This window comes from Megalops cyprinoides, chromosome 12, assembly GCF_013368585.1.
Source record: "Megalops cyprinoides isolate fMegCyp1 chromosome 12, fMegCyp1.pri, whole genome shotgun sequence".
In the NCBI taxonomy this organism is placed as follows: domain Eukaryota; kingdom Metazoa; phylum Chordata; class Actinopteri; order Elopiformes; family Megalopidae; genus Megalops; species Megalops cyprinoides.
In genome coordinates this window covers 29,583,244-29,597,454 of record NC_050594.1, presented here as the reverse complement: position 1 = coordinate 29,597,454, position 14,211 = coordinate 29,583,244, and the positions used below count along the sequence as shown (strand labels likewise).

At 43.4% G+C, this 14,211-nt stretch overlaps 1 protein-coding gene across 1 annotated transcript in view; it reads left to right on the top strand.

The window, feature by feature from the left end:
* Window positions 1-14,211, top strand: part of LOC118787167 (formin-like) — a 79,681-nt gene that overhangs the window by 5,456 nt on the left and 60,014 nt on the right. Inside the window, exon 3 of the mRNA XM_036542630.1 lies at window positions 9,433-9,611. Coding sequence (XP_036398523.1) covers window positions 9,433-9,611 — 179 coding nt within the window. The remainder of the gene's footprint in view (window positions 1-9,432; window positions 9,612-14,211) is intronic.

Below are 14,211 nucleotides of genomic sequence, written 5' to 3'. Positions count from 1 at the left end.
CAACAAAAGAACTGCTCTGGTCTTGCAGCGACTGTCAGCTTAAAAGCCGGCTGTTTCATTTTAAAATGGATTTGGTTGTGTCCCAGCTTTGCCCCATAATGAACAGCACCAAAATTACAGATCATTTGAATGTTCTATTGCGACTGTGTGGATAAAACAAAGATTGGCACCAAATCCTTAGTGATATTTTCATTCACAATGAAGTGTTTGCTTGTTTGTGCCAGGGAAAATATTGAGCTAACTCTTAACCATTTCCTTACACACATGAAAAAACTGGGCATTGTGTTGTTGCTGATTGTAAACACTGGTTATAATGATTGTTGTTTAAGTAATAGGCTAGTATGAGGCCCCTTTGTAATGCATTATAACACAGTCACATTGTTTGCTGTATTGTATGGTCCGAGGAGCGACAGGCATGCTTGTGGGTTGGTTTCAGTAAAGTAATTCTTCTTGGTTTCATGCACTGAAGCGTTTTTAGCGGTCCTGAGCATTTAATCCCTCATGTGGAATATTGTGAAGCAGATGTGAGGTCCACTTCTTCATTGTGCTGTGTGTCCTCACAGAGAGGCCAAAGCCCAGCTCAGTGCAGTCACAGCTGCAGGGAAAGCCCTCTGCCCGGGTCAGAGGCACACAGGAACACGCACTGAGCGTGACAGCACTGTTCACATATCCTGCGGTAGCAACTGAGGTCACCCCTCACCCTCCCTGAAAAAATGATGTAATTCAGTTTAAATAGGCACAAACTGCAGCCCATGTTGATATGTGTGTTTTATTGGTAGGTTGTCTGGATGACAATGGAGGGGGATTGGCGATGAAGCCTAGAGCGTGAATGAAGCCCAGAGGGAGGGCAGTAGTAGGTTAGTGATGTAAATGAAATGCAGTGAAATCCTACCCTCAGCCGCTCGCTGAATCACGCGGTCGTGTGGGGCGGCTTTTCTTTCAGTGATGTAACCTCATTAGGTAAGTCCTCCTCGGAGCGCAGCGGGTAAAGTTACGTTTCAGAAGCCCAAATTCACCAGCTTCGGCAGCACCACCATTCCGTCTCAGAAGAGTCGCCTCCCCATCGTGCCCTGAACAGCCTCACTGCTGTGGAAATGATCAAATGATGCCTTGGACTCGCTACTGAATCTCAGCGTCAGGATTTGGAATCATTCTTGGGACTCTTTCAATAATTAATTACACTTGAAATGTTAACAGGGTCAAATGAAACACAGAGAGACAAAAAAAAAATCAAATAACTGGGCTGGGTGAAGCCTGCCTTTCGTGGTTTGTTCTGCCAATGACCTCCAAATTCAGATTCTGTCTCTTTAATCTCTGTTTGTCAGTCCCAAAATGCTCAGTCACCAATGTTTAATTGGTCAAAACAAGTAGGGCACTGAGGAAAATGCATGATGGGGGTAAAATGTGAAAACTCATTTAAACAAATGAGATGGCCCTCTGTGACAGTGTGTCCTCTGTGTAGCAAGTGAATGGTTTCAGAGGTCCAGAATAGCGCATTTATTATATTGGAAATACCAGATTAGATTTTACTGGTAGATCCCAGACTCCCTACCTGCATTATTAACAGAAGCTTCATTTATCCTGACCAGAAGGTTAGTCATGGGAAGCATGCATTAGGAAACGAGGAGCTCTTACAGCAAATCTGTGTAAATTCCAAAATTACAATGACTTCCTCTCCTCACTCACTGACTGTTATTTAGATTTAAGGGAACTGGCTCAATATGACTGATCTATTTACTGAATGGGACATGGATATCATCCAGTTCATTTACAGATATTTTAAATTTAGTTACTGTTCCCACTGGAGGTAACGCTCTTTAAATTAACTAAATATAGTGTGCTCCCATCTCACAGTGCAACCTTTCATATCGTGGAGCTGTTGTGAGGTGTCAAGCTTCTGGCTTCTGTTTCTCTAATTTGCACAAATAAGCATAAGATATCCTCCATGCAGTGGTCTCCTAAGGGCAGATCCCAGCCATTCTGTATCCAGCAACCTCACACAGGGGTTCAACCATGCTGCCCTAGCTATGCACTGAACTCCTGACCCATATGTCCTCATAACAGCTCCATGTTGATAATTGTGCCTGTGTAACCCATAGCCCCCACATGATTAGCACTGAGTTGAGCTATAACTGTCATGTGCGGCGGGGTGGGCAGTGGAGGTAAACAGAGGCTGCAGCAAAGTGTTAATGAATGCCCTCTGGACACTGTCCTCTTTCCCACCCCCCCACCTCCAGCTGTACTGTAAGTAAAATTTTTATTATATAAACCAATCAGCCCAAGAGGTCACATGAAACTGATCACTCCAGAGAAGGAGTCATTTGACATCAGCTGTTCAGTGTCCAAGAGGAAGCGCACGGCACGCAACGCTGCTCCCTGCATTTCCTGACTGGAACGAGTGTGGACAAGGAGCAGTTCTTCTCACGTAATTAGACTGATTCGGCCGAGACAGTTCGGGACGAGAGGAATTTGCCCTCTCACATTGTTTGTCTCTGTGATGTGTGGTGCACTTTTGAGTAGAGGTCACTCATTCACTCACAAGGAGATGCCCGTCATGGGAAGTTAAACATTTCTCCCTTCAACGTCTCAGTTATGCGGGCCTTCAGAGCATCTGTCTCTGGCTCAGACGTTAATAAGTCATAAAATATCTGGATACACAAGAGAAATTTTAACTAACATTTGTTTTTATGGGTGAATTCTTTAGCCGTACGAAAGCACATCTTGTGTGGAGTGGCCAACCCCAAAAGCTCCCTTTGTTGCAGGAGCTTTTTGCGGTTGTACGGATCTGATGGATAGGTTTGCCGATTAAACCGGATGTCATGCTGGTTTTCCTCTGAGCAAAAAAAGGGGGCGGGGAGACCCTCATCCTCTAGCGCATGGGCTCTGTCTGTCTGGGAACCGTGTCAGAGCAGAGGAAAATATTTTCTCATGGTGGAGTTTTTATGAAAACGATTGTGTGAGTGCCATGGTACACTACATTACTGCTCCCCCTCAGGGCATCTCTGCATTCTCCACTCTCTGATACACAACCTGCTGTTGCAAGTCACAGTTCTGATAACAGCTGGCAAATGACAGTGGAAAATAAGTGCGGGATGTGCTGCTTAGAGGCTTTGACTTCAGTAACTCTCTAGGAAAGGTGTCGGGCAGGCATTCTTATTTTCTGCTTAAGTTGTGGTTTTTGCAATTGCAACGGCAACAGGGGGGCTGGGGAAAGTTTCCTATAACAGTGATGCGTAATGTGAAATGCACTGGGGCAATAGATGAAATGTCATCAGCAACAATAATGTGATTGGATCCTTACGTGTGTGTGTGTGTGTGTATGTGTGTGTGAGAGAGAGAGAGGGAGTGTGTGTGAGTGGGTGTATGGATGGGTATGTCTACACATGTGAGTATGTGTGTGGATGGGCTTGTGTGTGAGCATATGTGTGTTTGTATGTCTGTGTGTGAGACAGAATGCATGAGTGGGTGTATGGATGGGCATGCATGTGTGAGTCTGTGTGTGTATATGGATGAGCTTTTGTATACGTGTGTGACTATGTATGTGTGGGACTTTGTGTGTGTACGTGTGTGTGTGTGTGTGTGTGTGTGTGTGTGTGTGAGAGAGAGAGAGAGAATTGGGCAGGCCTGTGTGAGAGTGAAAGTGTGTGGAACTGAGTTTGCCAGGTGAAATGAGTGGATGGGCTTTTTATATGCGGGGGTTGCTGCTGATGCCAGCTCTGCTGCTGCCAGCTTGGACCTCCACAAATGCACACCCCCCGCCTGCCATAATGAGTTCCATCCCCAGGAGCTATCACAAGCCAGGCCTCTGGAGCCCTTCACAAAAACAGTCTGATCACAGAGGGAGAGGATGGATGTGCGCGCGCGTGTGTGTGTGTGTGTGTGCTTGTGTGTGTGTGTGCGTGCGTGTGCATGTGCGTGCGTGTGTGTCTGTGTGTGCATGCATGTATGTGTGTGTGTGTGTCTGTGTGTGTGTGTGCATGCATGTATGTGTGTGTGTGTGTGTGTGTGTGTGTGCGCGTGTTTATGTGCATAAACAGAGACCAGAGGACATGAAACTCGAGACAAATTCCCATAAAATAAATTGTTTTGATGGGTTGGTTTTGTTGGACAGCCATTTTAATGACCTTTTCTCATTTATGCACTGCTGAAGTAATGAGTTCACCTCTTTCATAACTCTTTAATGTTCAGCATTTTCACTGATTCACTGGTTATCCTTCATTATTTATTTGTATCTTACACATTTTGCAGGGGGAGTTTACAGTGGAAATTTCCAGGAGAAATTCAACTGTGGCTCTTTACCCAATTCAATCACACAAATCTCAGGTGTAAAACTACTGGTCCAAACTACCCACAATTCCACACTGCTCCCTATACTCCTGAAATAAAGCTCCTTGACATGTGCGCAAAAACAGTACAGACAGAGTGTAGCTAGTTCCACAGTGGGGCTTCTTCCTTACTGCTCTGGGTTTCTTCCTCTCAGTCTGCAGTGAACCAGCAAAAGATGCATGGTGCTACAGTCAGTGGGCTCAGAACAGGAACAGTGTTCCTCTCTCCTCCATATGTTAGATGTAAAAAAAAAAAATTGACACAACCAGCGGCAATTCTTCACGCCCGCTGCAGCCACAGCATGTCTCTGTCTGTTTCTTCCCTGCCCACGGTCCTGTCCCAACAGTCAGACAGACGTCAGCTGACCCCCCCCCCCACCGTCATGTGACGGAAGCACCGGGGCCCCCTCGATTCCCCCTCCGCTGCCCGACAGCTGCTCGCTGCTTGCTGCTTACAGCCCGATTTGAGGCTGGTCAGACCGTGCGTGTGGTAGTCACTCATGCAGGAAAGCACTGCAGTGGTGGAGCAGGAGGAGGAGCGCTTACCTGTGTGTGCATGAGCGTCTCAGCTGTGACTGCAGTGCTGGTGTATGAGCTGAGAAAGAGAGAGAACAGAGTGGGGATGGGGGTGAATCTACGTCCTGCGGAACAAGGGGAGAAAATAGATGTGAGTGCTTTACAGGTGCAGCTCATTGTATTTATGAATGAAAGAACTGGATACTGCCTGCAACTATGTTTATAAAACAGAACAGACCACACTTCTCCACACATTGCGCTCAACAATGAAGTGGTGTTACCCACCTTATAATACCTAACTTTGAAACAGCAGCACAGGTGTACAGGCTAATAGCGGAACTACTAACCAGTGGTTTTTTGGACAGAAGATACATATTTAAAAGGAGTTGCTTTTGCCCGGACTCGTGATTTTCTGTTTCTACACTTTCATCATTGTAAAATTCAGTTTAGTGTACAATTGTCTAGGCAAACATCAGTCTGACTGAGATGTGCTTGTGACATTTAACATTTAGAGCTTAAATGTTAAATTTGTAGAGGGTTGCCAGGACTAGCCAGTGCAATTGGTTGCACTACCTTTCCTAGACTGAGGGTGGCGACATTATTCTTGCATGGTTGTTTTGTAACACCATAGGTATTAGTTGTTTTAAAACGCAGCATAATGAAAAACTGTCATATGAATGTGTCTAAAATAAGAGATGATATGCAAATTTTAAAAAAAAAGCCTGTATGAGAAAAGTTTTGTACTGTTGTGTAGTTTTTTTTTTTTTAGTTTCAACAAAATGTGCTTATATGCGCTTATATAACATCACATTCCAAACATTTGTATATAGATAAAATGCACATCAGGCTTTATTCTGAGGTGAGATCTCACGCTGGTAGGGATACAGTTGTCTTGCCAGTGAACACTTTTATGGCCTACTGTATATGATTAAGCTGTTGTCCTCTGTGTCCTGAACATTAAATTAAGTAAAGATTACATTTGCGTAAAATGTGGTAATGTAATTTTAAGGGGTTAGTGTTACTTGGAAAAGTCTAAAAAAAACTTAATGAAGTTGTTTCAGAGTCTAAAATGGGTCCTCACATTGTGAGTTCAACATTACCTTAAATCTCTAGTAGAGAGAGGTGGCTCAAACTGTGAAGTTTCCTCTGACGGGAAGGATACTAGCCAATAGGAATTTTACCTCATGCTCAATTTAGAAGACCCTGTCCTGCTCAACAGTATGTCTTTGGGATGAAAGGAAGTATAAGGAGTATGAAGAACAAACACACTTGGACTATCCAGCACTGGCCTTGAACCCCAAACTCATTCACGGTAAGGCATACATCCTCACCTGGATGGGCTCATAGGTGACTAACAGTTATAGCAGTTTAGCACTGCTATAGTATATATGCTATATACTGATAGGAATCTCAGTGTATGATGGGGAAATTGTTGCATCAGAGGAGAGGGGAATGGTCTGGATTTTATTTTACTGCGTTTGGCAACATGCAAGCTGTACTGTTAGCATTTTGAGGTCTCCTGCACGGGGTCCAATACAATGCATTATTGCAGTGAAGTGATTAACTTGATCAGGCTTTTACCTTTCTCTCTCCACTCTGTCTGCCCACTCCTCAATAATTAATGCTGTTTCCTTGCTGAACGTTTTCTGTGAATTATGTGTCGTTTTCAACACATACATAAATTCACATGCAAGTCATGTGATTTTGCTTTTTATTGCCGTTCATTAATTTAGCTTAAGCTTTCACGGAGAATGAGCTATGTGAATGCCCATTTAGCCACCTGAGGGTTTTTTTACATATATGTATTTTTACTGAAGCGGTCCAAGCAGTGCTGTTCTATGCTCAATGGTATAGCAGCCTCAGTGCTCCACCTGGGCTTTGAACTTTCTGTCCAACCAGAGATGAGAACATTTTTCCCTCATTTCACAGAATCATTTATATAAATGAAAGACAAGGTTACAGCTTGGGCAGCGCTGGACTGTGTGCTGCATTATGTGATCCCTGAAATGAGAGTGCATGCTAGGTCCAGTGCTGTACTCTCTCACCCTCTCTCTCTCTTTCTCTCTTTCTCTCCCTTTTTCTCTCTTGCTCTCTCTCTGTTTCGTGAGTGCATCTCCCCAGGGCGACAGAGCAGGCAGGCATGCATGGTACTGAGGTGCAGACCTCATCTATGTGTTTCTGACTGAATGAATGTCTTTGTGGGTGTGTGTGTTTGAGTTGTAGAGAAAATGAATGTGTGTGCATCTGTGTGTGTGTGCACATGACCGTATATATATATGTATACATTCAGGGAGGGGAGTGTGTGTGAATGCTTTAGAGAGATAGAGTTGTATGTAAGACCATGAGTGACTGTATGTGTGTGAAGTTATGTCATTAGGTGTGTGTGTGTCTGTGTTTACCAGCATATACACGTGTACATGTAAGGATGGGAGTAACTGTGTGTATGTGCTAGAGAGAGAGAGTTTGTGTGAGAGAGTTTGGGTGAGAGAGTTTGGGTGACTGTGTGTGTGTGTGTGTGTGTGTGTGTGCGTGTGTCTGAACTCTGTTCTGAGAGTGTAATGACATGTGATGGGCTCAGGCACTGGAATAGTGGGGGCCTGAGACATGGGTTGAGGAGAGGCCCACACTGTTTGAAGCTGAGCAGTGAAGCAGAATGCAGAATTCATCTTTACCAGAGGGAAAGATAATCCACCCTCAGTATCTTGAGCTCAGTGTATTCACTGATTCTACAGGAAATCAGTCAATCAGAAAGTAGGCTGCACTTATTGGTTCCCTGACAGTATTTGTAAGGATTTGATTGGCCTTTCATTCTTTGCCTCTCTCATGGTATCCTTTCAGTTGATTGAAAAAAAAAACTGATACTTCATTAACATGCTACAGCAGTTTCACCATTAAGTGTTTCACAAGCAGCAGAGATTGAGAAATGCAGTAGGTATTTTACCAAACCTCCATCCATGATACCCTCGTCCTTGTGCCTTGTGAAAGGGTTAATTGTTTTTTCCTTTCAATCTGTGTTTTTCTCATGAAAACTTTACAAACACGTTGGCATATACACTGTTTTGTCAAGAAGAGCTGGGTTCCTGCGACTAATGCACAGCTCCTACAATATTTATGAATGGGATATAAATAAGACCACTATCAAATATTGAATGAGTGAAGACAAATTTAGAGCATGTCATGCCTCACACAGGTCTGTTCATGAATATCTTTATTCCCTGATGGACTGGTGTGTTCCTTGTCCCAGAGTCTGTTTGGATGGCATAGGGCCCTCTCCCTGTCCATGCACTGATACAATGTGACAAGCCACCCTCAGCCTTTTGCAAAGCCAGCTGAGGTTCTCTGTACTTAAGGTGCAAAGCAAAACTCCCCACCCCCAACACATACACTCACACAAACACACACACACACACACACACACACGACCCTGCTACCCACACAAATCCAGAGCATTAACATCATCTCCTGCACTTAGAATATTGATTTGTACGTGACTGCAAGACATGTACATCATTTTCAAATAAGACTGCAGTAGGAGTAGTTTCTTATCCTGAGTTGTAGACTTGAAAACCCTGTTGTCAGGGTTGTATTGACTCATTGACTTTGATTCACAGTGTACCATGGCTTCCTCTCTGGATGTCTTGAGATTATGTGGAGGCCACTCTTAAGGCACATTTCATTATTACTTAAGCAGCTCAGTGCGTGGAGGCTTGTGTCCGAGCCGAAACCGGAATAGCTAAGCACATTATATAAATATCCATTTCTCCCCTGCTTAAGGGCTGGGTTATTTCTGCTGCAGCTATAGGTATCAATTACTGTGGAGCTACTTCACCCAATAAATCCTGGTGCGTTTCCAGCTACCTCAGCACCAGCTAGTTTCAATCTATTTATGCATTCATTGTGCAGGCCTATGAACTCCCTCCACAATAAATTCAATTTGTTGAAGAGCACACTGCGAGCAGAGGTTTGCCAGCTGGACATATTACCGCTGTGCGTACTCCTGACGCCCCAGTGGTGATTTTGTGTCCCGGCCAATGCGATCGCTTGAACGAGCCTGTTTTCCAAGAGCGGAAGGACAGCACAGAGAGAGAATGTGCTCTCAAGGTTTGGCTGCCGCTGACGGAGGGTTTAAAGTCTTTTTCCGCTCCTTGGAAGTTTTCTGAAGGTCTAATGAGAGACTGAGCTGGGACCGGCAGAGGAAAGATCACAAACCACATGTGCGATCTGGGGTTACATAAAAGACTATTAAAGACTGGAAGTAATACAGTGTGCTCCCAGAACAACATTGCCTTTGCCAGTAATTGCTACATCATGAATGTATTTTTTTAGATCTCAAAATTAAACACATTGTTTATGTCTGTATATCTGGAATAAAGTAAAGTGAGAATGATCAACTCCAGTCCTTACTCCTTTGATACCTTAAGTTGATTAGCACACATATAGTACATAGAAGGTCTCTAAAAGGCTCCAGTGTAATCTGTAGATAACCTGGTCCTAAGGACACAAGAATGGAAATCACAAGAGCCATGGATGGTTCTGTGGTGGATATTTGAATGTGACAACAGTGTTGACGTTTGTCCCCCCCTCCAAACAGAGGATGTCCTTCTGAGACAGGATGACATCTGGCTGCTCGATGGGGACGACTCCATTTCTCAGATCCATGAGGCCCCTCCCCCAGTCTCCAGACCGGATCACCTGGACTTCCTGAGGATCACACCCCCAGAGGATGACATCATCAGCGACACACCCTACTACCCTACCCTGGAGCTTACTGTGAGTGTCTTTGTGCATGAACCCCTAACAAAGGTGTTCAGGTCGGGTGAAATCCATCCAGTGTGTCACAAATATGAGTCTACATTCACTGCTGGAAAAAGGGGTCACAGAGCTGGTACAACATGCCCTGACCAGCATGCTCATATTTCACTTATGCACAACACCACCTACCTCAGAAGTCTGAGACTGATAACACACTGAAGAGAGCTGGATTGTTGGCCTCCAAGACCAGAATGGGCACAGCCAAACCCAGAAAGGGAGCACGGGGCATTGATTTCCTCTAATTGTACAACCAGCCCATTTGGAGAACAATTTGCATTTGTGTGACAGATCTCTTTCTCAATCAGAATAAGATAGCATGGGGATGACTGAGCTGTGCAGATAGGTATTTGATAGACCTCAGAGATGGTGAAACAATCCACAGATGGTTAAGATGTCCTCTATCCTCTCTACCATTACCATCCACCATGCATTGAGTAACCCCCTAGCATGACTCTACCTATGCTGATCAACTGCAGTTGCAAAAAGTATTTCTCATCCTTCTTCAACCCAACAATAAAAAATATTCACCACAGCTCTTTGTCTTAAGCAATGACCTTAGTAACAAGCAAGCAGCACAGTCACCAGGTGTTGACTGTGCTTGTGCTTCATGGGTAAATGAAGTATTTATTTCCCTTTGATCACTGCGATCTTGCTGACTAACATTTTTTTCTGCAGAATAATGTTAACTTAATCATAGATGTTATCGTAGATCCATTCTGAGCAGGCAAAGGGGCCTTCTCACTTTTTAATCAGCACTGGGATGGCAGTGTCGTGTTATGGTAAGGAGCATAGCATGTAACCCAAAGACTGAAAGTTCAATCATCCACTGGAGGCATTGCTATTGTACCCCTGGGCATGGTAGCTAATCCAGAATTGCCTCAGTAAATATCCAGTTTCATATGTCACTCTGGATAAGAGAATCTACTAAGAAAGTAAATGTCAGCAAACGAAGCAATTGCCAACCATGTCTATCAGCGTTCCATCAACAAACATTCTGACAGTGGCGATTACAAGCGCTTACAGCTGATTACAGTGGAAGATTACGTGGGTGTGGTGAGGATCTGCACGTTTTGTCATAAGAGTTTCATCTGTGAGTGACTTAGAACCCATGCTTTTCACTTATCAGCATAACAAAAGTCACAAAAGCATTGATTTTAATGTTTCAGTGTAGTTTATGAGATTAGGTAGATACATATGTTTTAGTAATATTAAACTTTTCTTGCATGGGATTTTTTGGCATGGCTGTTGCTGCCTGAATACCTGACATGCAGCAACACCCTCTCTGAGTCACTGAAACTTTTCTCCTCTTGTTGTTGTATTGTGGTTTTGCATTCCTTTGCTATTGTCATTATAACATTGTTAATCACATCAACATCGAGCCAGTTTCCTTATATTACTGTAAGATTTAACTACCTTAGTATGGCTTCCAAAATGTCTCAGAAATTGTATTTACCAACATGACATCACCTGTTATTAGCAATCAGTCATATTAATGCACATAGGAAATCAAGCATCTGAAATGTCAGCATTAAAAACACAAATGAAATAAATTCTGATATGGTGGGACCCATTGAAGCAATTCAGTCAACACGCAAAGGTGTATTTCGTTGTAGATATATTAATGGAGACAATCTGAAAACACAACAACAGAAAGAGCAAGTAGGACAGAAATAAAACATAAGTCAGTCTGAAGTAGGACAGCTGAAATACAGCCAGCGGGAGAGAGCACCTCAGGCTCAGAGTTGAGTGGTGGAGGCTGTGTGCTGTGTGTGAGCAGGGAGACTCTGTGCTGTGTGCTGTGTGTGAGTGGGGAGACTCTGTGCTGTGTGCTGTGTGTGAGTGGGAAGACTCTGTGCCGTGCGCTCTATGTGAGCGGGTAGACTGTGTGCTGTATGTGAGCTGGTAGATTGTGTGTGAGCGGGGAGACTGTGTGCCGTGCGCTGTGTGTGAGCTGGTAGACTCTGTGCCGTGCGCTGTGTGTGAGCTGGTAGACTGTGTGTGAGTGGAGGCTGTGTGTGAGCTGGTAGACTGTGTGTGAGTGGAGGCATGGTTAAAGAGCTGTCCTGCCTTTGCTCTAGCTCTTCCTCTTCCTCTCACTGAGCCTGGAGCGCATGTCTCTGTACTGGCCTGCACTCTGACGGATTTACATCCAGAGAATTAAACACCATTACTCTTACGTAAGGCCCTAGGAGTCCCACTGTCTATCTGTGGATTTGTTTTAAATCCCTCTTAATATCAGAGAATAATTCTTCAGGCTGCAGAAATGACACAGGCCTGTTTCCTTTTCATTTTAAGCGCAAGGATGATGACCGTCCGTATTGTGTCATGTCAATGACAAATGGGGACACTAACTGTGATCTAGAAAATTTGCATGTCTTATTGTCTTTAGATTCAATCATTGTCATTGCAATGGTTTTCATAGGGTATATTGCACAAGGATATAAATACCTCTGAGCCAGAAAATGACCACAGTCCATGAATTGAAAGAAATGAAAAAAAATGAAAAACTTAATTAAAGGGTCAGTCACATTTTCTTATATGTTGTTGCAGTTATTTTATTAATATTATTAATATTAATTAATATTATTAATATTTGTCTGTCATAAAGTTGCTATAATATCACTAGCAGTGAGTTGGGAGACAGTGAAGTACATATGAGCAAAAAAATGAAGCAGTATAGTATGAATAATATAGTATGCATTTAATTTATATTTGTTCATAAAATCTTTATCCCAAAGGTAAAAACATACAAGCGTATCACTTATGAGTCAAACTGGGTTTATGCATAAATGAGAATAGGGCAGGGTGAGTTTAAGGCCTCCAGGCATACAGGGGTGTGGACTAGCATGTCATACAATGCCCTTGACCAGGCTTGAAGTTCCATCAGAGAAGCCAAAGGTCAAATAATATACAATCCCTACCTCTTGCTGTTAGTATTTTCCAGAATTCATTTTCCGTTATGAATAGCTCAGTATAGTATTGGAAGGAATTGAATATGCCACACAGATTTTATGTTTCCCCTGCTACCGTTCCATTATTGTCATGACTCATCATTTTCCTGAGGATCAAATTTCAGTCAATGCAGTTTTCAAGTTAGACACGGCTGAGTGATGTGTGCCTGGCATTTGCAAGCACAGTTTTTGTAATCTACCCGGCCAGACAACAAGGCTTCTGTGTCCTTCTCACGGCTGTCAGTACAGTAGGAGAGTTACAGTTTCTGTGCCATGACAGATAACCATCTCCCCTGGGTACTAACAAGATCTTTTGCCCTAATTTGAAAACACTATCTCCAGGACCGCAGCTAAACACAACCACAGCTGCTTCTATGTGTGACTTAACTCCTTAGTGCCCTTCCCTGGAGGCTGTAATAATTTGCATCATTACCCTCCCCAGACATCCACTTTATGGTAGTTCTCTTCAAGGCCGAGGAGGAGTAGCTGCCTGAAAGTGAGTCAAACTAGTTTTTTTTTTTTCTAGTACATTTTAAATACTCCCCTAATTGTTTAGTCAATTAATTAGTTTGCTGTAGGGCTGGTGATGGCACTGTGGGTCAAGAGCTACATGAAGGTGTGGGGAAATCAGACTTCTGAGGTGATAATCACTGTATATGACATCAAGGCTGAAGGTCATGTAAATATCTGAATGCTGTATTGTTAGCCTACTGTTCTGTACATGCTATAACAAATGTGGTAACTTTTTATGCTTTTATCCTAGTAACTGTGAGCTAGAATCATGGCTGTCCTGATAACATTTTTTTCCATTCTAATGCCAAAGGATAATCTGGTTTTATTCTTCATATACAAAAGGTCTTTTTAAACAAGGCCTTTCTGGTTCCCGCACTAAAACCATTACACAGCAATAATGTAGAGAGCCCCTAAGGCTTCTAAAGGGTGAACTGCGTCATTCAACATTTACTCCACAAAAGTCTTAATTAGTTTAAACTGCTTATTCAGTTCTTACAATCTTTTATATGAATATAAACCCTATATATGAAATATAAAAAGTACACAAATCCATATAAGCTCTGTCCTCTCTGAATTCCACACTAGAGCAAAAGGATTAGAAAGAGATAACATTGTAATTGTAAGCTGTTACTTGTAGATGTGTGTGCATTCCGTAATTGAATAGCATGTCGTATGCTAACTCGACACACAGCCTTGGAGGTGAGAGAGTGTGTTGGTCACAAATATGAATGAATTTATATTTATGGCCAGTGAAGCAGGTCTCTAAGAAAGGAAAACTACTTTCTGTTGAGCTGCTGATTGCGGGAGATTTGCTGCTGAAGCGCGCAGGCCCAGACTGGCTAATCGCAGCAGATTATGTCCTGTGGTATAACAGCCCATGGAGCAGTGCTGTACCTCCCAGGCCACCTGACTCATGGGAGATTAGCAGCAGTGCTAGCTCCCTGTTTACTCTGCTGCTGTGAAGAGCAGCAGAGAGAACTGTACCTGTCGAGCTATTGGCGGAAGCGAACAGCGGTAACCAGACACCTTTACTGCTGCCGGAGTTCCCTCTCAGGGAGGGAAGGGGGGGCAGGAGAGGGCGGGGTGAGAGGCGG